Here is a 27,756-nt window from a genome sequence, read left to right as displayed (position 1 = left end):
CTGGAGAAACCCCCCACCCCAAAATCACATGGATTGAGGTGAGGAGCAAGGTGGGATGGGGGCCCCAGGGAATCCCCATGCCCGGATCCCACGGCGGCTGAGGATGGAGCTTTCTCGCCGGAGCCAGGGCCAGCAGAGCCCCCTCGGTGGCCGCTCGGGGTGCCCCTCCCGCAGCCCTCGGGCTGCCGTGGGGACCATGGCGTGTCCCTCGGCGTGGCCCTGTCCCTGCCTGCACCGGGGCTGTGGCACCGAGCCCCCGGGCTGATACATCCCCAGGATTTGTCATTCCTGTTCCGTAACAGCTGGAGCTGCCCCAGCCCCGCTCCGCGGGACACCCCGGCCCGGTTTGAGGGGGTCTGGGGACACACCGGGGTACCGGGACCCCCCTGCCCCGTTTGAGGGGGTCTGGGGACAGATCGGGGTACCGGCACCCCCCGCCCCGGTTTGAGGGGGGTCTCTGGGGCCCTCGGGACACACCGGGGTACCGGGACCCCCCTGCCCCGTTTGAGGGGGTCTGGGGACAGATCGGGGTACCGGCACCCCCCGCCCCGGTTTGAGGGGGGTCTCTGGGGCCCTCGGGACACACCGGGGTACCGGGACCCCCCTGCCCCGTTTGAGGGGGTCTGGGGACAGATCGGGGTACCGGCACCCCCCGCCCCGGTTTGAGGGGGGTCTCTGGGGCCCTCGGGACACACCGGGGTACCGGGACCCCCGGCTCGGTTTGGGGGGGGGTCTCTGGGGCCCAGGGGACAGGCCGGGGGTACCGGGACCCCCCGCTCCGGTTTGAGGGGGGTCTCTGGGGCCCTGGGGACAGGCCGGGGTACCGGGACCCCCAGCCCGGTTTGGGGGGGGGTCTCTGGGGCCCAGGGGACAGGCCGGGGGTACCGGGACCCCCAGCCCGGTTTGAGGGGGGGTCCCAGACCCTTCCCGCCGCGCCGCGTGCGCCCGGACACATTTGGCCGCCGCACCGCCGGAAGCCCGTAGCGGGCAGGGCGTGGAGGGGGGGGCGGTGGGACAAACCGCGGCGGGATGGGAGAGGACGGGACGGGGTGCGGCGGAATGGGACAGGGTGGGACGGGACAGGACGGGTCGGGATGGGATGCGGTGCGGTGAGATGGGACAGGCGGAACCGGGCGGAGCGGGCGGCGGCGGGGGAGGCCGGCGGAACGGAAGGACGCGGAACGGAAGGCGCGCGGGCGCGTTTCCGGGGGCCGGCCCGGTGCGGCGGAGCGGCGATGGCGGCGGGCGGGCGGCGCTGAGGGACCGGCCATGGAGCGCGGGCCGGGCCGGCCCAGCCTGCAGCTCGTCCAGCAGGCCGTGCAGGCGCTCTACCACGACCCCGACCCCAGCGGCAAGGAGCGGGCGAGCTGCTGGCTGGGCGAACTGCAGCGCTCGGTGAGAGCCGCGGCGGCGGGTACCGGGCCCGGGCTCGCGGGGAGGCCGCGGGCCCCATCCGGGGTGGGGCGGGGCGGGGAGCGGCGGCTCTTGGCGGCCTCGGGGAGCCTCAGCACCGCCGCTTCCCGCTGCTCTGTGGCTGCCCCTCCCTGGGAGCGCTCTGGGGACAAGGGACAGGACCCAGGGAATGGCTGCCAGTGCCAGAGGGCAGCCATGGATGGGATGCTGGCAATGAGGAATTGCTGGCTGGGCTGGAATTGCCAGAGCAGCTGGGGCTGCCCCTGCATCCCTGCAGTGCCCAGGGCCAGGCTGGACACTGGGGCTGGAGCAGCCTGGCACAGTGGAGGTGTCCCTGCCATGGCAGGGTGGCACTGCAGGGGCTCTGGGGTCCCTGCCCACCCAGCCATTCCCCGGTTCCGTGGTTAGCACAAGGAGGGAGGGGCCGGGACGGAGGCAGCTGGGAGGGAGGAACCGCGGGGCTCTCCTGCCGGCGGGGTGGGGGAGCCCCGGGGCCGGGAGGGGCTGCAGCCCTCAGGACACCCCCCGGCCTTGGGGCGTTTCTCGGTGATTTGTGGCCTCCTGTGGCCCCTGCTGTCCCCTGCCCTCCCCCAGGGGGTGGCTGCTCCCCCCCGGAGCTGTGTCCCCTCTGTGCTGCCCCTCCCTGCTCCGGTGTCCCAGGGCCCCTGCCCGCCCTCTGGCCCCTCCTGGCACTCTGTGTTCCCACAAACTCCCGTTTCCCCATCCCTGAGCTCCCCCAGCTGCAGCCACATTGCAGGAGCTCCAACAGGAATGTGCACAGCTGCCTCTGGGGGCTCTGCTGCTGCTCCCCCCTTCCCCGGGCAGGGGCTTTGCCACAGGAGGGAGATTCACACTCCAGGGCTCCCCTGATGCTGGTTGGACCCCAGAACCCCTGTGGCAGGGACCCCCGAGCCTGGGGTGACCCAGCAGGGTGGGGGCTGCCTGGTGAGACCCCCAGCATTGCTGCTGGGTGAGGGAGTGTCCCCAGGCCAGGCCGCCCCATCCCCAGAGGGCTGGGGCTTTTGGGGGCTGATTTGTGTTCCCAAGGCTCTGGAATCCCGGGGCCTCTGCTCCAGTTTCCCTGGGCTGTTTCTGATGGAATGGTAGTGGTAGCAATAATAATAACAATAATAGTAATAATAATAAAATCAGCAATAACAATGTTGTTATTAACACAGAATAATAATAATAATAATAGTAATAATAATAATAATAATATCAGCAGTAAGAATGTTGTTATCAACGCAGCAGCATTCCTGCCTCTCCCCTTTTGCTGGGTCAGTCCCCCTGCTCCTCTCTGAGCCTTGTGCTGCTCCCAGAAGGAATCCCAGGTATCCCCACGTGTCCCAGGCCCAGCACCTTCCTCTCCCCGGAGCTGCTGAGTTATCCTGGACTTATCCTGCCCTGCTGGGGGGCTCTGAGGTGGCCCTGCTCAGCCTGGCATGGCCTGGCAGGGTTGGTGCCCCACTGGGACCTTTGCCAGCTTGGGGTCACGGTGGCACTGGTGGCACTGGCTGTTTGTCCCTCAGGTGTCCCCGTGCCCTGGTGTGGATGGTTAACCCCCCCAGGGGATGTTTGCTTGGATGCTCCTGTGTGCCAGGGCGTGTCCCTGCAGTGCCGCTGTCACAGGCTGTTTGCTGGCACCCTGGGCAGGCTGAGCCCCTTCCAGAGCCCAGCCCTGCTCAGTTCTGTCCCTTTGCCTCTGCTGGGAGCTCTCAGCGTGGGGCTCCTGCTGGTTTCTGCCTGCAGCCTTCTGGAGTGGGGTGGTGGTGCTCTGGGTTGAAGCTTTCTGAAATTGTATCTGTGGGATGCATCCTATCCTGGGGATGAGGACACAAATCCTAAATCCTAAAGCTGAGTTTGGGTGCCTGGGTCACTCTGTGGGGGTTCAGGTTTGGCACTGGGGACCCCCAAACCTGAGTGAGATCCCCCCAGTTCCCATCCCTGGGATCTCTGGCAGGACGTGGGGCTCAGGTTTGGGTCTGGAGGGCCCTGGGGGCTCAGGTTTGTCCCTCAGCTCCCCCAGCAGCCTCATTCTGGCCTTTCCTGCTGGCTGTTCCTGGGAAATGGGGCTGGACGTGGCAGAGCAGCTCTGAGCTCAGCTGAAGGTGCAAGTTGACCTAAATCCCAGAATCTGAGGCTCCTTCAGCCAGCTGTGTGCTGGGAGCTGTGTGAAGGCTGACTGCAGCTAGCTGGGGTTTCCTCAGGCACAGGAGCTGTGTGGGATTGGCCTTGTCCCAGCTCTCCCAGCTTCATGGCTGGGGTTTCTCTGTGTGCCCGGTGTCTGGAGCAGGGCCCTGGGAGAATGGTCCACGTGGATCCATGGCTGTGAGCTGAGTGTTGGGGCTTTGATGTGGATCAAGTGGAGGTTGGTTTGGGTTTCAGTGGGGGTTTGGCTGTACAGAATTCCTGCATGTGCCATGAGGAGTCTCAGGCACAGAAACAGCTTCTTTGGTGCTCACAGCCCATTCATAATTGTGCTCTTTGCTGAGCTGGGCTCCCAGACGGATTATCCATGTGCCCTGGGACTGGTGGGTTTGGGAGGATCTCCCGTGTCTGTCTGCCACCGTGTCCATCCAGACTGGGAATTACCAGCCTGTTAATTGAGAGTTTAGTGAGAGGGTTTGGTGGGATTCTGGCTGTTGCAGGTGTGGACTTTAACTTCTTGTTTATTCCCAGCGTGGGAATTCCCTGTGAGGATAAATAAATCCAGGTAGGTGTTTATGACAGTTTTTCTCACTCCCTGTTAGAGTCATTCCATGGCGCTGAACCTGGAGGGGCTGAGGAGCCGTGGGGGTGGCACCTGGGGACATGGGGACACAGGGCAGTGGTGGCCTCAGCAGTGCTGGGGAGCTGTTGGACTCGATGGGCTCTGGGGTTCCCAGCCCAGAGAATCCTGTGGAAAGGAGAAGGGAGAGGAGAGGGGAGCACATGGGGTGCTGAAGGTCCCAGTCTTCCCCCTTGTCTGGGCCCTTTGGGTTCTGCAGTTGGCTCCAGCTGCATTCCAGGCTCCAGTGGAAAGAGCTCCTAGCAGAAATTCTGGGAGTGGGGTCAGGAGCTAGGCCCTGTGCTATTGCCAGCTATAATGTTTTCCTTTTCCATGTGCAAGAGACTGGGTTTTCCTGGGAATCAGCCTGGGTCATGCTGATCCTGCCTGGTGTTGCCCTCTGGCTCCCCTGGCAGTGCTGGAGAGCCCTGGGAGCCCTGGCCCAGGATTTGGGTCGGGAGCATTGTTGGGGTGGGGCCTCTGGACACGGCTGTCCTGCCTGGGGGAGAGATTTGGAAAGGGGATTATTTTGTCTTCCAGGCTGGAACGCAGCTGGAAGTGACGATGGGCAGGCAGTGCTTTATAACAAAGGGCTCTTTGGCTGGTGGAGTGACTGGCCAAGGGTTGTGGTGGAATTGCCTTCGTGTGAGGCTGGAATGAGGACCAGAGGTGGGCTTTAGGGATGCTGAGGTTTTATTTCATTCTGGATTGAGCTCAGGGAAGTCCTGTGGCCCAAAGGCTGTCAGACCAGGGCTGCAAAGCTCATGGAATTGGCTCAAGTTTTGTTCCCAGCTTTCCACATCAGCTGGATTTGGGATTTTTAACCATGCTGCCCAGGGAGGTTTGGAGTCCCCATCCCTGGAGGTGTCCAAGGACGGACTGGACGTGGCACTCAGTGCTGTGGCATGGGGCACAGCTTGGACTTGAAGGTCTTTTCCACCCTCGGTGACTCTGGGATACAGCAGGTCTGTTCCCATGCTCCAGCCCAGCCAGGGGGCTCTGGGGTCTGCCTGGTGTTCCCCTGGCTCACCAGTGCCCCAATCCCACACTCAGGAATGGGTTCAGACCAGCCTGGCACCGGCTGGAGCTGCCCCAAGGCTGGGCAGGCCGTGGGCTCCTCCCGGGCACATCCGTGTTCTAGTCCTGGTGTGGGCCCTCAGATGGGCCTGGAATCCTCAGTCCTGGGATTCCATACAGTGATTGCAGTCTGGGGAGACCTTTATCCAAGCCCCTCCTGCCACCTGTCCCTTGTTGGGCCCTCTGTGTTTGTGTCCATGTGAGACTCCACTTAGCCCAGAAAAGCCTCTGGCTGCCCTTTCCTGCAGGGGTGGGGCCTGGGGTCCCTGTGGAATCTGCTCTCCCGAAGGGCCTGTGGGATCTCTGCCATGTAAGGTCTGTTGTGGAGCTGCTCTGTCCCTGCTCAGCTGGGTGTCCCAGTGCAGCACCTGCCTGGCCCCAGCCTGGGGATGGCAGCACGGTGTGGGCTCTGCAGCCAGGGCTGTCTGGGCAGTCAGGGAATGCTTGGGTGGGAAGGGAGCTCAGAGCCCCTGCAGTGCCACCCTGCCATGGCACTGCCAGGGATGCAGGGGCAGCCCCAGCTGCTCTGGCAATTCCAGCCCAGCCAGCAATTCCTCATGGCCAACATCCCATCCATGGCTGCCCTCTGGCACTGGCAGCCATTCCCTGGCTCCTGTCCCTTGTCCCCAGTCCCTCTGCAGCTCTCCTGGAGCCCCTTTGGGCCCTGCCAGGGGCTCTGAGCTCTCCCTGGATCCTTCTCCTGTCCAGGTGAGCCCCCCCAGCTCTCCCAGCCTGGATCCCTGGGAGCTGAGGGGCTCCAGCCCTGGAGCAGCTCCAGGGCCTCTCTGGGCTATCTCTGGCAGGACAGGGCTGTGTTTTCATTGGGAATTAGGATTGTCTGCAGCACTCTGATCCCCCCCAGCCCTGACCACAGCGTGGTTTTCCCACAGGTCCATGCTTGGGAGATCTCGGACCAGCTGCTGCAGATCCACCAGGATGTGGAGTCCTGCTACTTCGCAGCACAGACCATGAAGATGAAGATCCAAACTTCATTCTATGAACTCCCCACGGATTCCCATGCCTCACTCCGGGACTCCTTGCTGTCCCACATCCAGAACTTGAAGGACCTGTCCCCAGTCATTGTCACACAGGTTGGTGATGGAAGGGGGAGTGGAGCTGCTCCCTCCATGTCCTGCTCCTGGCAGTCACTCTGGACTGCTCTCCCTGGGCTGGAAAACAGGGAAGGCTGATCCCTGCTCCTGGCCTGGCACAAGATTGTTTTCCCTCCTTCATCACTTGGTTCCTCTAGTTACATCCATTACTTCATCCTAGTTTGTGGTTTGGAGAGGAGGAGCAGGGGTTTTCCTGTGCTCTGCCATGGAGACCAAACCTAGCAGTGCCCTGGGTGTTCAGGGGGATTTCTCTGCACCCTTCGTTCCCATTATCCATGCGTTCCTGTGGCACTGGGGGGCCTGACACCCCCAGGGTGCTGCTGCAGCCCCTGAAGGTTGTGGCAGGGAATGCCAGCCCTCGGGGCAGCCGGTGTTGCACAGTTCACCGCAGGGATTACGCACAGACAGGGATGGTGGAGATGGATCCCGGAGTTCCCTGCCCATGGGCTGTGTTGGGAATGGTTCCTGACATCCCTGCTGGCAGGGATGTTAGGGGTGGATTCCAGAGCTGCCTGCCAGCCCTGTCTCCTGGGCAATCCCAGCACTCCCCACACTGATCCATGTGTTTTCCATTCCCTTCCAGCTTGCTTTGGCAATAGCTGACCTTGCCCTGCAGATGGCTTCGTGGAAGGGCTGTGTGCAGACACTGGTGGAGAAGTGAGTGACTGTTCCTGCCTCTGGCCTGGGGACTGTTCTGTGGGCTGTGTCAGGCGGGTGTGATGCAGGAAAGGGAAGTTTTTCTCCCGTGATGGCTGATTTCAGCTGCCCTGGGTGGTGGCAGGAGGGGCTGTCTGCTGTGCACGCTTCCCTGCTCACAGCCCAGCACTCAGCGCTTTTCCTCATCCCTGTTTTGTTAGGGACGATCCCTCTTCCCTCAGCTGTGTCTGTGCTGTGGAATGGAGCAGTGGGGCTGGAGCCAGTCACTGTTGGGTGTCCCTAGATGTCCCCACAGGATGACACATGCTGCTGCACAGTGTCAGCAGCAGCCCCTGGGGCTGCCACCACCCCGAGTCCATTGGCAACAGGAGGGGGTGGGATTTGTCCAGGCAGTGGCACCTGGACTCCCAGAGCTCATGGGCTGGGAAAGCTTCTGTCACTGCCCTGTTGGAAATCTGGGCTGAGCCATCCTGGAGGCTCCTCTTGGCAGGGCTGTGGCTGGACACGGCCTGTCCTTGAGGCAGGACTGCTGCCGAATCCGTGGAATATGGAATCGTGGGGTGCTCGGGGTGGTGCGGGTGCCCTGCAGCCCTCGCTGCGCCGTTGCCAGCGCTGAGGTGTCCCCTGTCGCTCGTGGCAGGTACAGCAATGACGTGACATCACTGCCCTTCCTGCTGGAGATCCTGACGGTGCTGCCCGAGGAGGTGCACAGCCGCTCGCTGCGCATCGGGGCCAACCGCCGCACCGAGATCATCGAGGACCTGGCCTACTACTCCAGCACCGTGGTGTCTCTGCTGGTGAGAGCCTCCAGCTGCCTCGGGGCATCGGGGCCTTGCCTGGCCTGGAAAAGCCCCCAGAGCCCACGTGCCCAACCATCCCAGCACTGCCCGGGCCACCACTGACCATGTCCCCAGGTGCCACACCCATGTGGCTTTGAAATCCCTCCAGGGACTCCCTGGGCAGCTGTGCCAGGGATAGACAGCCCTTTCCAGGAAGGAATTTTTCCAGTATCCAACCTGAGCCTCCCCTGGCACAGCTCAAGGCTGCTTCCCCTTACCCTGTTTCAGGAGCTGGAGCTGAGCTGTGCCCTCTGCCCAGCAGCTCAGGTGTGGCTGGAGAAGCCTCTTCCCCCATTCCCTGTTTATCCCAGCAGAGTTCCCTGCCAGTGCCACTGCAGCCTTGGGGGCAGCTCAGCTCCAGCCAGTTCTGGGAGAAGTCTGAGCAAGTTCTTGCTCACTCTGAAATTCCTTCACCTTCCTTGAGTCCCCTTCCAGGGCCACCCTGCCCAGCCAGCCCCAGGTTTTCCAGGGACACCTGGGAGATCCTGGCTGGAGTATCAGGAGTCCCCACACTGTGCTGTTCTCTCCAGCCCCATCTTTTCCTGGGACCCCTGGGATATCCCAGCTGGCACATGAGGGGGCCCCCCACTGGGCTGTCCCTTCTAGCCATGTCCAGCCCCAGCTTTTCCCAGGGTCCCTGCGAGATCCTGGTTCCTGCTGGGGACACAGGCAGTGTCACCTCGCTCTGGTGCTCGTGGCTGCTCAGAGCTGACACGGGCTCACCAAGGGCTGGCCCTGTCCCTGCACATTCCTGCTCCCTCTGCACCTGCCTGAAGCTTTCCTGAGCTTTCCCTGTTGGTGCCAGCATGGGTATTTCACCACCTACCTGGAGAACCAAATTTATATTTTCTGTGTGGGATTTAAATGCCAAATTCCCATCTTCAGTTACAAAATGGGGGGTTGAAGCAGCATTCCAGGGACTGTGATGAGGTCCAGTGTTCTGCCTTTAGGGTTGAACTGTCAAGTGAGAAGATCTCTGGAAGCTCTTGTGCAGGGATTCCTGGGCCAGTCCAGGGGGTCTGGGATCTTTCTCCATGTCCTGCCTGTCCACCTCTTCCCCTTTTGCCAGTCGAGGCTGGGGCTTTGGGCAGGGCTCTGCAGGCACTGGGCTGCACCTGGAGCATTGGCCAGCACTGGGAATGAGCTGCTGCCATCCCACATCTTGGCACATCCTGGCTTGGACACCGGGGTGGCATGTTTGGAATGTCCCTCGGGACAGGTCTGGCTCTCAGCACCAGCTTCTCTCTGCAGAGGTGATTTTTGGGAGAAGGGTTAAGCTGGGATTGGTCAGGTGTGAACATCTCTGCTGGCTGTGCTCCAACAGAGGATCCTGCAGGAGTGGGAATGAGGGAGGCACTCCAGCTGTTCTTCCTGCTCCTGTGGGCTCTGTCCCTCCCTCTCACCGAGTCCAGGGCTGGTGACAGGGATGCTGGGAGCAGCCTGCCTCTGGAATGCTCTCATGTGGACTCCAGAGGATGTTACTGGTTATTTCTCATGGATCACCTGCTGGAGTTGGATCCTGACCAGCTCTGCTGTGTCCCTGCAGGTGACCTGTGTGGAGAAGGCAGGCAATGAGGAGAAAATGCTCATCAAAATCTTCCGGTGCCTGGGCAGCTGGTTCAACCTGGGTGTCCTGGACAGCACCTTCATGGCCAACAGCAAGCTGCTGTCCCTGCTCTTCGAGGTGCTGGTGAGTGTTCCCAGGAGGTAGAGGGCTTCCAGGGTGGGGAATCCCAGCAGGACTGAGGCGTGGGGCATTCATCCCTCCTGTGTCACACAGGGACCCTCTGGTTCCCTCTGGGCTGGATCAGCTCCACAGAGAGTAGTCACTGTGCTGGGAAGTGCAGGCAGGGAAGTGCCACTGCCCATGAGGTGCCAGGTGAGGTTTGTCACTCCCAGGGGGTGCCAGGTGAGGTTTATCATCCCATGGTTGGGTATCTGAAGCCTCTGTGGGGGTTTGATGGTCAAACCAGGGAGATTAAGGTTATTTTGGTTTCTTCCCAGATTGTCAGTAAAGCAGTATTCCTTTTCTGACCCTTTCTCCTTGGAAGATCCCCTCACGGAGGTGATGGGGTGTTTGTCTGGCTGAGTGTGGGAGGGCTGGAGGTGTGGAACCTGCACCGCTGAGCCAGGGCAGGCAGGGAGTGGAGCCAGAGCGAGGAATTCCTGGAGGATGGAGGTTTCTGCTGCAGAGGTTGTCTGTCCCCCCTCCCTGTCTCACATGGGATCCCTCATTTGCATGATTCAATCAATGACAGATGCAGATGAGGGCTCCCAAGGAAGGATATCCATGCAGGATCCTGAGTATCCATGTGGGATCCTGCTTTGAGTGGAGCTGTAGCAGGAGCCACTCCCAGGACAGGCTGTGGGGCTCACCAGCCTGTTCAGTGGTTAATGGCACTTCAGGTGGGGTGGTTTTACTTCCTCCCCTTCTCCCTTCAGTGGCACCAGGAACTGTTTCCCAAATCCATTGAGATCTCGTTCAGTAGGACTCATAGAGTCTCTGCTCCTTTGTTTCCTCCCTGCTTGCTCTCTCCTGGTTCTCTGTTTGTTCTGTCTCCTTCCCTGTAAATGCCCCTCACTCAGTCACCCCCCATGGAATTCACTGACCCCCAGACCTTCCCTGGTCAATATTCCACTTGTGGAAACCTCGTCTCCATCCCCACCAAGGACTCCCCAGCTCCCACCTCTCCTCCCAGTGGGAGTGATGGCTCTGTGTCCAGCCAGGTGATGAGCAGCATGGTGGTTTCCTTCCTTCCAAGCTGCCCTGGGTTCCAGCTGGTGTTTCCCCTCCTGTGTTTGCCAGGGAGGTTGCCAGGGTCCCTTGGGGAAGGGTCAGTCTGACCTGGAGTGTCCAGGGAAGCAGGTTATGAGGCCACTGGGGAGTAGTGGGGGCTGTGCCTGTGCAGGACCTCTACAGAGTATTGGCACAGAATTCTTTGGGTTGGAATAGATCTCCAAGATCAAATCCAGCCATTGTGGGACCAAGAACAAAACCCTGGTGGTTTCATTCCTGTATGATTGCGTGACATAATTGGGGCAATGGAGGGGCAGCTCCAATCTCTGCTCTGGTGACCAGTTACAGGACTCGGAGAACGGCTGGAGCTGTGCCAGGGAGGGTCAGGCTGGAAAGCAGGAAAGGTTCTTCCCCAGAGGGTGCTGGGCACTGCCCAGGCTGTCCAAGAAATGGGCACGGCCCCGAGGCTGCCAGAGCTCCCCTCCCAGGGATGCCAGGCTGGGATTGTTGGGGTGTCTGTGCAGGGCCAGGAGCTGGATCCACGATCCCTGAGCTCCCTTCCAGCTCAGGAGATTCCATGACCCTTTAATGATTGCTGGGCTTTTGTGCCTTGCAGCAACAGGACAAGACCTCGTCCAACCTGCACGAGGCTGCGTCGGACTGCGTGTGCTCGGCCCTCTACGCCATCGAGAACGTGGAGACCAACCTGCCCCTGGCCCTGCAGCTCTTCCAGGGCGTGCTCACCCTCGAGAGTGCCTATCACATGGCTGTGGCACGGGAGGACCTGGACAAGTGAGGGACAGGGACCTGCGCTGTGGCTGGGAGGGATGGGCAGGACAGTGCAGGCCCAGCTGGTGCCATGGCAGCCTCCAAACGGAGATACCAGTGCCAGGAGCATCAGCAGTGCTGGGGGCACTGGGGCTGGGCAGTGCCCATCCCTGTGCTGGGCACTCATGGGGTCACACCCAAATCCTGGGGGCAGGTCTGGGCCCCTCACTGCAAGAGAGACATGGAGGGGCCAGGGGCTGGGCTGGACTGGAACCATGCCCCCACTGGGCTTTTGGAGAAGTTCAAGATCAGTATTTGAGCAGATTTGCTTGTTGGAGCCCAGTGTTTGCTCCCACTTCCCCTGCTGAAGCGTCTCCCAGCTGCTGGCAAAGCACAAGCTGGGGTTTCTCTCTCTGGCCAAGGCCCTGGGCACGTTTTGGCCTGGCCGTGCCCACACTGGGGTGAAGGCCGTGAGGCTGATCCAGCCCTTGTGCTGCCTTGTCCCTCTGCAGGGTGCTCAACTACTGCCGTGTGTTCACCGAGCTGTGCGAGACCTTCCTGGACAAGATCGTGTGCACGCCGGGCCAGGGCCTGGGCGACCTGCGCACGCTGGAGCTGCTGCTCATCTGCGCGGGGCACCCGCAGTACGAGGTGAGCAGCAGCCAGCACGCAGGACACCTCCTGCTGCTGCCAGAGCTCTGGCCTTGTGAGCTGCGGGCTCTGGAATGCCTGCTTTGCGCTCCTGGGCAGGAGCCTGGCCTCGCGCTTCCTTCCGGGTGTGCTGGAATTGCCAGCACAGCTCTGAAACCCTGTTAGTGCTTTCCCACACGTTAAAGTTGAGCTCAGTGGGGATTTGTGGTTCTGGGAGTTTTGCCCTGTGAGTGACTGAAATGCTGGTTCACATCGAAACGCTGCCCACCTGCCTTAGGAGCACAACTTGTCATTGTTTTGGTCTCTTTTTATCCTTTATTTAATTCTTTATCCTTTTATTCTTCCCAAACCTTTAAGTGCCAGTAGCTGATCCCTGCCTGTGTTCAGTGGATGGAAGCTGCTGCCTGGCTGGTTTGCCATGGGAGGTGCAGGGCAGCTGTGCTCCAGCAGGCCCCACGTGCTCCCTGGGGTCCCTGGGACCCTTTTCCTCCCTTCCCAGGTCTGTTAAGCTCAGTTTTCCTTGGCCGTGACCTCATCCATCAATGCCATCAGTGCTGAGGGGGCCATGGAGCTCTGCAGCTGCTCCTGATTAAATCCACACTTGTGTTTTTTGTGCAATAACCACACAATAAATAAAAGAACCCCCCACAAAGGGGCTGCGTGCACTTCCAGCCCAAGCTGCTCCCAGAGCCCCAGGCCCCACCCTGGGGTGGTTCTGGTCCAGAGAGGCTTTGGCTGACAAGGGCTGGGGCAGCTCTTCAGGGTCACTGGGGGGTCCCAAGCCCTTTATTAAGTGACAGGCAGAGAAATCAGTGGATCTGGGGCAGCTGGCCCTGTGTCACCACTGTGTGGCACAGCAGCTCTGACACATCTGTGGCGCTGCCACTGCTGCCACCCAGGGAGGGTTTCTCTTTCTCCATTGGGACCACTGACAGAGTGGGGAAAAAACATTCTGCTATATTCTGCTGTTCTGTAACAAAATGCTATATTTTTCTTTCCAAACAGGTGGTAGAAATTTCCTTTAACTTCTGGTATAGACTGGGGGAGCACCTGTACAAGACAGATGATGCTGTGATCCACAGCATCTTCAAAGCCTACATCCAGCGCCTGCTGCACGCGCTGGCCCGGCACTGCCAGCTCGACCCTGACCATGTAAGGGCCCTGAGGAGCAGCTGGGATGTGTGTGTGTCCCTGTGGAGACACTGGGATCTGTGGAACTGCTGGGATGTGTGTGTGTCCCTGTGGAACTGCTGGGATGTGTGTGTGTCCCTGTGGAGGCACTGGGATGTGTGTGTGTCCCTGTGGAGGCACTGGGATGTGTGTGCATCTCTGTGGAGCAGCTGGGATGTGTGTGTGTCCCTGTGGGGCCACTGGGATATGTGTGTGTCCCTGTGGAGCAGCTGGGATGTGTGTGTGTCCCTGTGGAACTGCTGGGATGTGTGTGTGTGTCCCTGTGGAGGCACTGGGATGTGTGTGTGTGTCCCTGTGGAGGCACTGGGATGTGTGTGTGTCCCTGTGGAGGCACTGGGATACATGTGTGTGTCCCTGTGGAGGCACTGGGATGTGTGTGTCCCTGTGGAACTGCCAGGGCAGTGGGACGTGTGTGTCCCCTTGGGAGCTGTGTTGTCCCTGCTTGAGGCAGTTTTATTGGGATAAGGATGGCATGGCTCACTAGCCACAAGTGGTGTCTTCTTCCCTGCAGTCTGGAATGGTTTGTTCTCCTCTCCTCATCCCCTTGCTTCCCATCCCTTCCTCTGCTTGTTGGAGCAGGAATACACAGTGTGTGCTCAGGCTGGTCATGTTTTCCTTGGGCACAGCTCTCCAGAGCCTCCAGCAGCCTGCTCTGTGACAGGAGGGCAGGAATGCTGGATCTCCTTGAAACAGAATCACTGGTGTTCCCCTGGCTGTGGCTGAGTGGGAACCTGAGCTCCCCTGAGCTGCCCTTGTGCTCTCCCTCAGGAGGGAGTCCCAGAGGAGACCGATGACTTCGGGGAGTTCCGGATGCGTGTGTCCGACCTGGTGAAAGACCTGATCTTCCTGGTGGGCTCGGTGGAGTGTTTTGCTCAGGTGGGTTTGCAGCACTGCAGTGAGGTGCAGGCAAATGCCAAGGGAGGTCACCGAGCCCTGGTGGCCTTTGGGACTGGGGGAGGTCACACACATCCCTTGCACGAGGCAGTGTGTGGTGGGAACTGCTCTGGGAGAGCAGGCGGTGTGGGAGCTGCAGGAGGTTTCTGACATTTTGGGGAAAGCTACTGTGGTCCCAGAGTGTCAGGGTGGGATGTGGGGTTTCTGCAGACCCATGGCTGGGGCAGGAGTTTGGGGATGGGAGGGGTCAGGAACAGGGCCTTGGGGGCAGGGGTTGGTGACACGGGCTCGTGGCCCCTTGGTGACCGTCCCTCCTGCAGCTCTACGCGACGCTCAAGGACGGGAACCCGCCCTGGGAGGTGACAGAAGCCGTGCTCTTCATCATGGCCTCCATCGCCAAGAGCGTCGACCAGTGAGTCCTGCCCGTGGTCAGGGGGCTGGGGGCTAGGGCTGCCTCTGTGTGACACAGACACTACAGATATCCCAAGCACGTTCCCATCCCTGGCAGTGCCCAAGGCCAGGTTGGACCTGGCTTGGAGCAGCCTGGGACTGTGGAAGGTGCCCGTGCCATGGCAGGGGTGGCACTGCAGGGGCTTTGAGGTCTGTTCACACCCAAATAATTAATTGAGGATCCTTCCACATCCAGGTGGAGTGGAGTATCCTTAGGGAAGGTTAAGACAAGTGGTGTCTTCTTCCCTGCAGTCTGGAATGGTTTGTTCTCCTCTCCTCATCCCCTTGCTTCCCATCCCTTCCTCTGCTTGTTGGAGCAGGAATACACAGTGTGTGCTCAGGCTGGTCATGTTTTCCTTGGGCACAGCTCTCCAGAGCCTCCAGCAGCCTGCTCTGTGACAGGAGGGCAGGAATGCTGGATCTCCTTGAAACAGAATCACTGGTGTTCCCCTGGCTGTGGCTGAGTGGGAACCTGAGCTCCCCTGAGCTGCCCTTGTGCTCTCCCTCAGGAGGGAGTCCCAGAGGAGACCGATGACTTCGGGGAGTTCCGGATGCGTGTGTCCGACCTGGTGAAAGACCTGATCTTCCTGGTGGGCTCGGTGGAGTGTTTTGCTCAGGTGGGTTTGCAGCACTGCAGTGAGGTGCAGGCAAATGCCAAGGGAGGTCACCGAGCCCTGGTGGCCTTTGGGACTGGGGGAGGTCACACACATCCCTTGCACGAGGCAGTGTGTGGTGGGAACTGCTCTGGGAGAGCAGGCGGTGTGGGAGCTGCAGGAGGTTTCTGGCATTTTGGGGAAAGCCACTGTGGTCCCAGAGTGTCAGGGTGGGATGTGGGGTTTCTGCAGGCCTGTGGCTGGGGTGGGAGTTTGGGGATGGGAGGGGTCAGGAACAGGGCCTGGGGGGCAGGGGTTGGTGACGGGGGCTCGTGGCCCCTCGGTGACCGTCCCTCCTGCAGCTCTACGCGACGCTCAAGGACGGGAACCCGCCCTGGGAGGTGACAGAAGCTGTGCTCTTCATCATGGCCTCCATCGCCAAGAGCGTCGACCAGTGAGTCCTGCCCGTGGCCAGGGGGCTGGGGGCTAGGGCTGCCTCCGTGTGACACAAACACCACAGATATCCCAAGCACATTCCCATCCCTGGCAGTGCCCAAGGCCAGGTTGGACCTGGCTTGGAGCAGCCTGGGACTGTGGAAGGTGCCCGTGCCATGGCAGGGGTGGCACTGCAGGGGCTTTGAGGTCTGTTCACACCCAAATAATTAATTGAGGATCCTTCCACATCCAGGTGGAGTGGAGTATCCTTAGGGAAGGTTAAGCCACTGAAAATGTCTCCTCCTGTGTTAGTGGCAGTGGAAGCATGGGCAGATGATACCCAGGGTGGTGAGCCCACAGCAAGTCTTGTGCACTGCCAGCAGTGGGACAACCCAGCTGACCTTCCCTGGGCTTGGAATGCTGTTCCTCCAACCCAGTTCCCAGATAATGAACCCCCTGGTTCTTGTGTACCCCTGTGGTGGTGGGCCTCAGTTCCCAGACAATGAACCCCCTGGTTTTTGTGTCCCCCTGTGGTGGTGGGGCTCAGTTCCCAGATAACGAACCCCCTAGTTCTTGTGTCCCCCTGGTAGTGGTGGGGCTTGGTTCCCAGCTAATGAACCCCCTGGTTCTCGTGTCCCCCTGTGGTGGTGGGGCTCAGCTCCCCTATAATGAACCCCCTGGTTCTCATGTCCCCCGCAGTGGTGGGGCTCAGTTCCCAGACAATGAACCCCCTGGTTCTCATGTTCTCCTGGTAGTGGTGGGGCTCATTTCCCAGATAATGAACACGCTGATTCTCGTGTCCCCCAGCAGTGGTGGGGCTCTCCCTGCAGGCAGTCAGTGTTACCTGTCTGTCCCCGGCTGTGGCACTGGTGTCCGTGGGGCTGAGCCCCCTCCTCGCAGGGTTTGTCCCGTGTGCTCCGGGTCACGTTCCACGTTCAGAGCATGCTGTGTGGCGGTGGGTGCGGCAGCCCCTCCCGGCCCGCAGGCTGAGCCGAGGCTGTCCCGCAGGGAGAACAACCCGACGCTGGTGGAGGTGCTGGAGGGCGTGGTGCGGCTGCCCGAGTCGGTGCACACGGCCGTGCGCTACACCAGCATCGAGCTGGTGGGCGAGATGAGCGAGGTGGTGGACAGGAACCCGCAATTCCTGGGTGAGTCCCGCGCCCCCGCGGCCCCGCCGCGCCCGCCGCCCCCTGACCGAGCCCTGTCTCCGCAGATCCCGTGCTGGGCTACCTGATGAAGGGGCTCTGTGACCGGCGCCTGGCGTCGGCCGCGGCCAAGGCCATCCACAACATCTGCTCCGTGTGCCGGGACCACATGGCCCAGCACTTCTCGGGGCTGCTGGAGATCGCCCGCGCCCTCGACTCCTTCGCACTGTCGCCCGAGGCCGCCGTGGGGCTGCTCAAGGGTGGGTGTCCCTGGGGTCTGCCAGGGTATCCATGGAAACTGCGGGGGTACCTACGGGAACTGCTGGGGCATCCACGGGAGTTGCTCCCCTGGGTGCTGAGCCCTATCCTCACGGGGTTTGTCCTGATGTGCCCAAGTCCCATTCCACACGCAGAGCGTCCTCAGGAGTTCCCTTGGGGCTGGAGGCGGAAATAAATCCTAGATTGGTAACTGTCCCCTTCCCTGAGACAGAGCTCAGGGACTGTCCTGGGCTGGGTGTGTGGGAAGAACGTGTGGGAAATGCTGAGAGCCAGGCTGGCAGTGGGTCACTGCTCCATCCAAACTCTGGGAATCACCTCCTGGACAGAGAGGGTGAAGATTTGGGAATATTGGTCATTCTTTCAGAGCATTTGGGCTCAAGAACGGAGATTTTTAACTCAGAGTGTTGGTGTCTCACTGGACTGTTGGGCACCATGAGCCTGCTCAACCGCGGCTGGTTTTGGGGATGTGCCTTAAAGATTTCCAACGAATTACAGTGCTGTTGGAGCCTTTATCCCAGAGACAGGGAGCCTTCACTGCAGTCGTTTGCTGCCATGGGAGACAAAACTCTCCTTGTTCCACTGGATGCCCCAGCACCGGCCAAGCTGCTCCTCTCCCTGCCAAAGGGTTTCTCCCCGTCAGAATGAGCCAGGAATTCCCAAGCCAGGGAGGTTTCCCCCTGGGATGGTTGGCACCACAGCCAGGTCCTGGCTGTGCTGGAGCTGGCAGTGAGCTGCTGCCCATTGGGAGTGGGAGCAGCCCAGTGCTCCTCGTGTTCCATGGCTGGGAGCCCCAAAGTGCCTTCCCTGGAGATTCCCAGGGTCTCATAGTGCTGCTGGACTGGGACACTGGGGACACATGGTGGGCCCAGATGTGTTGAGCTGCTGCCCATTGGGAGTGGGAGCAGCCCAGTGCTCCTCGTGTTTCATGCTGGGAGCCCCAAAGTGCCTTTCCTGGAGATTCCCAGGATCTCATAGTGCTGCTGGACTGGGACGGGGACACTGGGGACGCATGGTGGGCCCAGATGTGCTTGTGGCATCTGTTGGCCTGTCCCTCCTGCTAGCAGCACTCCCTGCTGGGATTGAAGTGTTTCGGTGTCTGGTTTAACCAGAGCCAGGTTCAGCTGTGGGGAAGCTCTCCCAGGCCCCACCCCTGTCCTGCAGCCATTCCATCTGGGAATGCCATCACCCCTCCGCCCTGCCTGCTGCATCCCTGCCCCTGAGCCGTGTGTGTCCTTGCAGGGACGGCGCTGGTGCTGGCCCGGCTGCCCCTGGAGAAGATCTCGGAGTGCCTGAGCGAGCTCTGCGCCGTGCAGGTGCTGGCGCTCAAGAAGGTGCGTCTGGATGGGTGGGACAGCACCTGGGAGGGGACAGTGGGGACAGTGGCCAGGCCCCAGCCCTGCTGTGGCAACTGTGTCCTCAGAGCCAGAGGTGTATCCTAGAGTAATGGAATTGTTTGGGTTGGAGAATCCCCTCGAGTCCAACTGTTCCCCAGCACTGCCAAGGCCACCACTGCCCGTGTCCCCAAGTGCCACATCCACACAGCTTCTAAATCCCTTCAGGGATGGGGACTCCACCCCTGCCCTGGGCCGCTGTGCCAGTGCCAGGAGGTTTCCCCAATATCCAGCCTGACCCTCTCCTGGCACAGCTTGAGGCCATTCCCTGTCATCCTGTCACTTGTTCCATGGGGGCAAGGCCCAGCCCCACACAGGACATGTCCAGGACTGAGCCCTTCCCTGATCCCACCTGAGGAGGAGCAGAGGTGCTGCTGCTGGTGTCAGTGTCCAGGCAGTGTCTTCCCAGGGCTACCTGTGCTCCTGAAATCCCATCCTTTTCCCTTGTTTTCCAGCTGCTCTCCCAGGAGCCAAGCAATGGCCTCTCCTCAGACCCTACAGTGCCCCTGGATCGACTCGCTGTCATCTTCAGGTGAGGAAGGGGCTGGGGCCCTGCTGCTCCCCCAGAGCCTGAATCTGCACCGCCTCCTTCTCCCCAGCCCTTGGGGAGTGGGCTGGAAGTCTCTGCTTCCCCAGGTTCCAGCTCCTGAGGTGCCCCTCAAGCCAGTTCCTGGTCTGCTTCCCACAGCTCCAACCCTTTTCCTTTACTTTCATCCTAAACCCCCCTTAACCCTTGGCTGTTCCCACAGACACACCAACCCCATTGTTGAGAACGGCCAGGTCCACCCGTGCCAAAAAGTCATTCAGGAGGTGCGTGGGAGAGGGCCGGGATTTGGGGAGAGGGTTTTGGGGTGGGGGTTTCCAGGAGGTGCGTGGGAGAGGGCTGGGATTTGGGGAGAGGGTTTTGGGGTGGGGGTTTCCAGGAGGTACGTGGAAGTCTCTGCTTCCCCAGGTTCCAGCTCCTGAGGTGCCCCTCAAGCCAGTTCCTGGTCTGCTTCCCACAGCTCCAACCCTTTTCCTTTACTTTCATCCTAAACCCCCCTTAACCCTTGGCTGTTCCCACAGACACACCAACCCCATTGTTGAGAACGGCCAGGTCCACCCGTGCCAAAAAGTCATTCAGGAGGTGCGTGGGAGAGGGCTGGGATTTGGGGAGAGGGTTTTGGGGTGGGGGTTTCCAGGTATGGGGGTTCCTGGGGTGTTGTACAGAGTCCCAGTCCCTGTCTGCCCAGGGCTGCACGGGAGGGGAGCTGTGGGACACCCTCCTGTCCCTCCTGGAAGCAGGGATTGGGGTGTGGAGGGGTAAATATGAGGCTTCAACCCTCTGGAAGAGGCCCTGGCTCTGGGCATGCCCCCGGTGTTTGATTTCCCTGCCCGTGTCACATTTGCTGCACTGGAGGGGATAAACCACCCCAGGCTCCTCCAGGAAGCTTTTCTCCCTCCTCTGCCATCCCCGGGGATTGGGTGTTTGGGGCCCGGGAGGGAGTGGGCGGTGTCCCGGGTGGGATGTGACCCTGGGCGTGTCCGTGCCCAGATCTGGCCGGTGCTGTCGGAGACGCTGAACAAGCACAGTGCCGACAACCGGATCGTGGAGCGCTGCTGCCGCTGCCTGCGCTTCGCCGTGCGCTGCGTGGGCAAGGGCTCGGCCGCGCTGCTGCAGCCCCTCGTCACCCAGGTGGGCCAGCCCGCCCTCTGGGGGCTCACGGGGACCGGGGCTGCCTCGGGGGCTCGCTCGGGTCGCAGGGGTGGTGTGGGCACTGGGGAGTGCCGCGCTGAATCCTGGCAGTCGTGGGGAGGAGAGAGGCTTTGGAAGAGGTGGGAGGTGCCGGGAGGTTGTGGAGCCCTCTGTGTGTGTGTGATCTGGGAGGAGTGTGTGAAACCCTGCATGGTGCAGCTCCCTGGGGAGGTAACCCAGCCTGAGGGAAGCATCCCTGAGTCCCAGAGCTGGTGTTCCCTGCTCCGCTTGGCTCCTGCCAGGCTCCAAGGGGAAGCACTGCTGGCTCAGGTGGCCTCAGCTCAGAGCTGCTCCCAGGACCTGAGCGAGTCCATTGGGATGTCCCTGCCCCCAGGGGACGGGCTGGGCCTGGAGGGATGTGGGGTCAGGGCAGATCTGGCGGTGCCTGTGCAGCGTTCCTGTCTCCCCAGATGGTGAATGTGTACCGGGAACACCAGCACTCCTGTTTCCTCTACCTGGGCAGCATCCTGGTGGATGAGTACGGCATGGAGGAGGGCTGCCGGCAGGGCCTGCTCGACATGCTGCAGGTGGGGCCCCAAATCACAGCGTCACTCAGGGTGGAAATCCCTCAGACCACACCAAGTCCAACCATCCCCCAGCACTGCCGAGGCCACCACTGACCCTGTCCCCAAGTGCCACATCCACACAGCTTTTCAGTCCCTCTGGGGGTGGGGGACTCCACCCCTGTCCTGGGCAGCTGTGCCAGGGCTGGACAGCCCTTTCCAGGAGGAATTTTCCCTAATACCCAGTCTATATAGAATCTCAAACAGGTTTGGGTGAGAAGGGACCTTGGAACCCATCTGTGGGCAGGGACACCTTCCACTGTCCCAGGCTGTCCCCAGCCCCCTCCAGCCTGTGCTTGGACACTTCCAGGGATGGGGCAGCCCTAGCCTGTTCCATGTGGGGAAGGGCCCTTGAGGCGTGATCCCAGGTAGTTGCTGATGGATCCCCATTCTCCCCAGGCTCTCTGCATCCCCACCTTCCAGCTGCTGGAGCAACCCAACGGCCTCCAGAACCACCCGGACACCGTGGATGACCTCTTCCGCCTGGCAGCCAGGTGCCACCTCCTTCACAGCCCACCAGCCCCTCTCCCCTCTTGGAGGGTCCCCGTGGGAGCACCCACGGGAGCAGTGGAGCGGGGAGGGGCAGGTCCTGCCCTGACATCCGTCCGTCTGTCTGCCCGGGCAGGTTCATCCAGCGCAGCCCCATCACCCTCCTGCGCAGCCAGGTGATGATCCCCATCCTGCAGTGGGCCATCGCTGCCACCACCCTGGACCACCGGGACGCCAACTGCAGCGTCATGAAATTCCTGCGGGATCTCATCCACACCGGGGTGGCCAACGACGTGAGTGACCCACGGGCACCTTCCTCAGGAGGCTCTTCCTCCGTAGGGATGTCACCATGGATTCCTGGAATGGGTTGGGTGGGAAGGGACTTCAGAGCCCCTCCAGTGCCACCCTGCTGTGGGCAGGGACACCTCCCACTGTGCCAGGCTGCTCCAGCCCCGTCAGCCCCACCATCCTCATCTGCCCTGCCCTGTTGTCCGCACAAGCCACCCAGGTCTCTCCACTGCTGCTGGCAGAGAAGCTCTGGGGGTTGTGTGCAGAGCGAGGAGCTTATCCCTGTCCCCAGGACCAGTGTGTCCCTGTCCCCAGGCCCTGCCCACCCCCTTCTCCTTCCTCCCACAGCATGAGGAGGACTTTGAGGTGCGGAAGGAGCTCATCAACCAGGTGATGACCCAGCTGGGGCAGCAGCTCGTGAACCAGCTCCTGCAGACGTGCTGCTTCTGCCTGCCGCCCTACACCCTGCCCGACGTCGCCGAGGTGCTCTGGGAGATCATGCAGATCGACCGCCCGGTGAGGGAGGGACCCCAGAGGGGCAGGAGGGACCCCCGGAGGGCAGGGCTGGCACCCAGAGCTCTGGCAGGGCCCGGGAGCCAGGCTGGGCTCCATGTTCTGAGTTCCTCCCTTTCCCTGGTGCAGACGTTCTGCCGCTGGCTGGAGAACTCGCTGAAGGGGTTGCCAAAGGAAACCACGGGCGGAGCCATCCAGGTGACACACAAACAGCTCACCGACTTCCACAAGCAGGTCACCAGGTGAGTGCCACCGGGGTCTCCAGCTGGCACCAGCTTCCTCCTTCAGGCTGGCCTCCAGCAGCCCCAGCCCTGCCTGTGCTGCTGCTCCTGCTGGGCTGTGCCATCTGCCTGCACGGGCACATGGAGCCCAGGGCCATGTGGTGCCTTTGCTGTCACCCAACGGGTTTTTCTGCCCAGCCCGATCCCTGCAGAGCTGCAGCCCTTCCTGAGCCACCTCCTCATCCCCATGAGTCACTGGTTCCAGCTGCCAGGCCCTGCCCAGGCCTGTCCCTTCCCAGGGCCACCAGCCACTTTGGCAATGTCACCTCCCTCTGCCTGGCTCCATCTCGCCCCTGGTCAAATCTCAGAGGCTAAGTGCCTGGGGGCAGCTGGTTCCTTCCACCCAGCCACCACCGTGGTGGCACACAGGTCTCCTCCAGGGACAATCCAGGGGGCTGCTGGCCTTGTTCTGTCCTGATGATTGTCCCTTCATCTCTCCCAACACCTTGGAGCCGAGCTGCCACGCTCCCAGCTCCCATCCCTTGGCGGGACACCTTCCCTGGGTCCCAAATGTCCCCTTGGGGTCACCCCCTGATGTCACCCCTTGTCTTGCAGTGCTGAGGAATGTAAACAAGTCTGCTGGGCTCTGAGGGACTTCACCCGCCTGTTCCGATAGCTCCGGCTCCACGTGGCACCTGTCTCCCAGGTAAGAGCCTGGCTTGGGGTCCCCCGCCCCACAGGACATGGGGACAGAGGGCTGAAGCCCCCTTCCTCCTCCCAGGAATGTCTTTAAGGAGAAGACAGGCAACAGCAACCCAAGAATGTGTCCCACAATCAGCCGAGGGCTCTCGCCCGCTGCAGCGCGTCCCCGAGTCCGGAGCCACGGGAGGAGGGCTCGGGGGTCCCGGCGGCCGGGGCTCGGCCACCAGGGCAGCGCCTCCAACCCAACTGCAACCCACCAGGCACCGGAGCCACGCGGGGCCACCCGGACCCGCCCGGCAGCAAAAGAAGTAGAAAAACTTTCTGTGAAATGGAGACAAAAAAGAAGGAAAAGAAACAAACAAAAAACAAACAGTACAAATTGTTTAGGAAGATGGGGGGTCAGTCGGGGGGTCCTGGGGCGCTGCCCCACTGAGCCCACCGTGGCCTGCCTGGCGCCGACTCCCAGAGACGACGCAGGCGGGACGGACTCTGCAAATAGAGATTTATATTTTATTTTGTTCTGCTTTTTTTGTTTGTTTTCTTGTTTGGTTTTTTTCTGTTTTTTTTTTTTCCTTTTTCGGGGTTTTCTTTGGTTTGATTTTGGGGTAGGAGGCGGTGGCTCGAGTGCGGGCAGGGCGGGCGGGCGCATGCGGTTCCCTCCGGGGGTGTGTAGCCATCTCGACAACAATAAAAAACAACAAAAAACTGAAAAAATAAATTAAAACCTCCCAAGGTCCCTCTGGTTCTCCTCCCAGGGCTGGGGCTGCTTTGTGCCCTCCCCAGCGCTGGGTACCCCCCATCCCTGGGGGCTCCAGGTCCAAGGTGGCTCCAGCCCCTGTTTTCTTGCTGTTTGCCCTGAAAATCTCGGGGGGATTATCCCTGGCAATGCAGGGAGGGGCGCAGAGCTGCCCCAGGGTGGGGGGTCACACTCCCCTTCCCCTGCAGAGCACCCCAGTGCTGGTCACTGGCAGCTCTGGGGGGACAGGCATGGGGACAGGGACAGGGATGAGGATGGTGCTGGGTGGCCCCGGCCCCACCAGCCGAGATGGCCACGGCGTGACTCACCCCGGCTGGCAGTGCCACGGCTGTCCCCGTGTCCCTGTCAGTGGGGCAGGGGGCCGGGCGGCAGCGCCCAGGGCCCCGCCGAGGGGCCGGGCAGGGGCTGCGCCGGCGGCAGCCGCTGGTGGCTCTGCCACAGCTGGTGCAGCTCCTTGAACTGCTCCACCATCCTGTCCTTGAGGTCGGGGTGCGAGATCTGCAGCGGGATGCTGTCGGCCGACCAGGAGAGCTCCCCGGAGAACATCTCGAGCAGCAGCCGCGCCGCCACCGGCACCACCTGCGGGAGCCGCGGGGCGTCAGCGGGGCAGGGAGCCCGCCCGTGCCCCCGGCGCGGCCCCTCACCTGCACCGTGATCAGCTTCTTCTCCTTGGGCTTCTGGTCCGGCCACTCCTCGCCGAAGCAGAGGAAGATCTCAAAGGGGGGCGGCGTGGGGGTCTGCCCCTTCTGGAACTGGATGAGGCCTGCGGGGCCCCACGCCGGGGTGAGGGGCAGGACGGGGCCTCACCCCTGCCTGGGCCACCAGCACCCCGCTGAGGGCCACCCCGAGAGCCAGCCGCTGACCCCCATCCCAGCTCTGTCCCCCCATCCCACCAGGTTCCCATGTGCCACCTGGCGTCCCCACCGTTCCGGCTGCTGTCCCCATTGCACATTTGTCCCGCTGATGCCACCATGTGCCTGGTGCGCCCCCACCCCAGCTGGCCTCTCCATCCCAATCCATTGCCCACGAGGGTCACGGGGCCACCTCCCCTTCCCCTCTGACCGTTGAGGAAGCCCTCGAGGCTGAAGAGCTTGGTCCTCGTCTCCCTCTGGATGGGGTTGGGGCCCGGCTGGGGAGCGGCGCAGGGCCCCGTCCAGAAGACCTTGCACTGGCAGAGCCGGAGGGCGAAGAGATCCTGGCCCTGGAGCTCCAGGATGAGCCCGCGGTCCAGCACGTCCAGCAGCTGGTGCGTGTAGAAGCGCTGCTTCTCGTTGGGAATGGCGTCGGGAGCAGGGAAGGGCACCTGCTCCAGCGTCAGGGGCCCGAAGAGCTCCTCCTGCTCCCGCGTGGGCTCCAGGCTGCTGTGGAACAGCCGGCAGCCGTGCGGGTTGCTGACGGTCAGGGCGCACACCTGGCGGCCCCGGTACTGGAACTTCAGCTCCAGGTCAGTCACTGCCGGGGGGCCAGGGGGTCAGCGGGGCTGGGGGCACCCCAGGGCCACCACCATCCATCCCAAAGCCACTCTGTCCACGGGCACCCCAACCCAGCCACCCCAGGGCCACCCCCATCCATCCCACAGCCACTCTGTGCCCATGGGCCCCCCAACCCAGCCACCCCAGGGCCACCCCATGGCCACGCTCACCCAGCGACCCTGTGGCCACCCCCGTCCATCCCATGGCCACCCCACAGCCATGGCCACCCCTGTCCCACCCCCCCCATGGCCACCCCAACCCTTCCAGCCACCGCGTGGCCTCGCCACAGCCACGGCCACCCAGTCAGTGGGGCCTCATGGGGCACTGAGGCTTCCCAGGGGGTGGGTCCCTTGGGGGGGCAGGTCTCTGGGGGTGCTGGGTCCTTGTGGGGTGTGGGGGCTGCTGGGGGCTGGGACCTCACGGGGTGCTGGGGGACTTGGGGGATGCCAGGTCCTTGTGGGGTGCTGGGACGTCGGGGGCCGCTCAAAGGCCTCCCCAGCGCCCCCCGTACCTGCGGCCCCGGGGGGCTCCTCGCAGAGCTCGTAGATGCGGAAGGGCTGGGCCGGGGAGCCGCGGGGCCCGTCCACCAGCAGCCGGAACTCGCGGCTCTTGTTGAGGGCGCAGCGCAGCGTGGCCTTCCAGCGCGGCGGGTCCGGCGGGTCCCCGGCCCGGTACCGGCCCGTCTCCTGCGCCCACGCCTGCGGGGGGGTCAGCGCCGGCACCCCAGCCTGCCTGTCCCTTGTCACCCCCATCCGGTACCGGCCCGTCTCCTGCGCCCACGCCTGCGGGGGGGGCAGCGCCGGCATCCCAGCCTGCCTGTCCCCTCACCCGCCTGCCGGGTCCCCCTCGCCACCCCGCACCCCGTGTGCCTTGTCACCCATCACCCTGTCACTCCTGTCCCTTGTCCCCCACATCCCCACTGCACCCATCCCACATCCCCCCTGTCACCCCATTACCCTGTCACCCCCATTCCGTTTCTCCTATACCCCTACTGTCCCCATGCCGTGTCCCCCTTGTCACCCCGTCCCCCATCGCCCCCATCCCGTGTCCCCCGGGCCCACACGTCCCCATCCCGGTGCCCGTTGTCGCTGCCGCCCCGCGTCCCCGGTGTCACCTTGAAGATGGTGTCGTGGTCCTGTGGCCCCGGGGGGTTCCTGGTGGCGTGTCCCCAGGGGATGACGAAGCGGCGGCGCTCGGGGTCGAGCCAGCGCAGCCCCGGGAAGCGCCGGCTGCTCACCTGGGCCACCAGCCAGGGCTTGAGGCGCACCCGCCGCGGGGGCTCCATGCCTGGGACAGCAGCGGGCACCGCGTCACCCCGAAAGAGGAACCGGCCCGCACGGCCCCCGCGGGAGCCCCGGTTCCGCTTTCGGGGCCCGGAGGGGGCGAGGCCCCCCCAGCTCTGCGCCCCGCGGGGGCCGGGGGCGGCACCCGAGCCCCGAAAGGAGAAGCTGCGGTGGCTTCGGGGAAAGAAGAGAGGAGCTGGGAAGGGGAGGGGACAGCAGGGACAGGGGACACACACAGGGGAGAGTGGGACACGGGGACAGTGGGGGGACGGAGGGGACACAGGACAGGGGACACGAGGCACAAGGGGAGCACACGGGATGGGAAACACGGGGACACAGCGTGGACAAGGGGAGTGCACAGGGGACAGGGGACACACGGGGGATGGGGGGCGCATGGGGACAACACTGAGGACACGAGGACGTGGAGGGACACGGGAAACACGGGAGCCAGGGGACATGGAGAAGCGAGGAGGGACGGGTGACATGAGAAGAGAGGGGACACGGCATGGAGAGGACACGGTCCCAGGACGAGGGGGGACGGGGGACACAGGAGGGATGGGGACACGGAGAGCACGCGCGGGACACGGGGACACGGCAGGTCCCCACCGCGGTCCCTGTGCGGTCACAGGAGCCCCCCGCTCCCCTCGAGCCGGGGGTCTCCTCTGGTCCCCACGCGTGTCGCACGGACGGGCCCGGCCGCGGCCACCGCGCCTGGACACGGGGTGTCCGGGCTGCCGCCCCACTCGGGGACGGGGCACTGTCCCCGCGTGTCCCCGCGGCTTTTCCCGGCCGCCTCAGCACCGCCCCGCCACGGCGCCCCCTCCCCACGGGCCCCCTCCCCACGGAACCCCCGCGGACCCCCGCGCCCGTGGGGAGCGGCCCCGGCTCTCACCTGCGCTCGGGCCGCTCCCGGCGCCGCCGCCCGGCGCTTCCGCACGGGCACCGGGCGTGGGCGCCCGTGTCCCCCCCTGTCCCCGCCCTCGTGTCCCCCTCCCGGGCCCCGCCCCGCCTCCCCGGCTGTCAGCCCGCACTGCTCGCAGATCCCTCATTAACATGCTATTTGCATATATTTGCATACACAGTACCCAGTTCCCTCTCCACGTGACGCGCGGGGATCTCCGCGGTGGGCGGGGACTCCGGGGCTCCTTTGCGGGCTTTGATTGGCTGCGCTCGCTGTCACTCATCTGCGGGCTCGCCCGCGCTCCCGCCCCCGAGCCAGCTGTCTGTCAGTGAGGGGGCGTGGTTTAGATGGGCGTGACCAAGGGCGGCAAAAACGTACGGGAATGGGCGGGGCCAGGGCTGCTCGCATGGCACGGGGCGGGGGCGGGGCCTGC

At 62.7% G+C, this 27,756-nt stretch overlaps 2 protein-coding genes across 3 annotated transcripts; one reads left to right on the top strand and one right to left on the bottom strand.

Annotated features, from left to right (window-relative positions):
- The first annotated feature begins 1,222 nt into the window (after positions 1 to 1,222).
- On the top strand, positions 1,223 to 23,423 carry TNPO3 (transportin 3). 2 transcript variants are annotated; one of them, XM_039704522.1, is made up of 23 exons: positions 1,223 to 1,395; positions 6,148 to 6,348; positions 6,953 to 7,026; positions 7,667 to 7,823; positions 9,412 to 9,555; positions 11,219 to 11,394; positions 11,883 to 12,021; positions 13,027 to 13,173; positions 13,981 to 14,088; positions 14,427 to 14,518; positions 16,593 to 16,732; positions 16,798 to 16,989; positions 18,248 to 18,339; positions 18,855 to 18,931; positions 19,465 to 19,525; positions 19,934 to 20,074; positions 20,545 to 20,661; positions 21,097 to 21,191; positions 21,323 to 21,479; positions 21,823 to 21,990; positions 22,117 to 22,229; positions 22,824 to 22,914; positions 22,990 to 23,423. In XM_039704522.1, exons 1-22 carry the CDS (start codon positions 1,270 to 1,272, stop codon positions 22,882 to 22,884), a joined length of 2,778 nt encoding a protein of 925 aa, XP_039560456.1. In that variant the 5' UTR covers positions 1,223 to 1,269; the 3' UTR covers positions 22,885 to 22,914; positions 22,990 to 23,423. The 2 variants fall into 2 exon arrangements, with proteins under 2 accessions (XP_039560456.1, XP_039560455.1); XM_039704521.1 differs by lacking the exon at positions 19,465 to 19,525 and adding an exon at positions 19,149 to 19,209 and having other exon boundaries at positions 1,224 to 1,395.
- Positions 23,399 to 27,308, bottom strand: IRF5 (interferon regulatory factor 5). The gene is made up of 5 exons (XM_039704546.1): positions 26,254 to 27,308; positions 25,576 to 25,837; positions 24,730 to 25,119; positions 24,312 to 24,430; positions 23,399 to 24,246 (listed from the first exon to the last, which is right to left on the bottom strand). Exons 1-5 carry the CDS (start codon positions 26,905 to 26,907, stop codon positions 24,013 to 24,015), a joined length of 1,659 nt encoding a protein of 552 aa, XP_039560480.1. The 5' UTR covers positions 26,908 to 27,308; the 3' UTR covers positions 23,399 to 24,012.
- Positions 27,309 to 27,756: the final 448 nt, after the last annotated feature.

Source organism: Passer montanus, unplaced genomic scaffold (genome assembly GCF_014805655.1).
Source record: "Passer montanus isolate IOZ18808 unplaced genomic scaffold, ASM1480565v1 scaffold177, whole genome shotgun sequence".
Lineage (NCBI taxonomy): Eukaryota > Metazoa > Chordata > Aves > Passeriformes > Passeridae > Passer > Passer montanus.
Note: the sequence above shows the minus strand (reverse complement) of the source record. Positions and strands in the feature narration are given on the sequence as shown.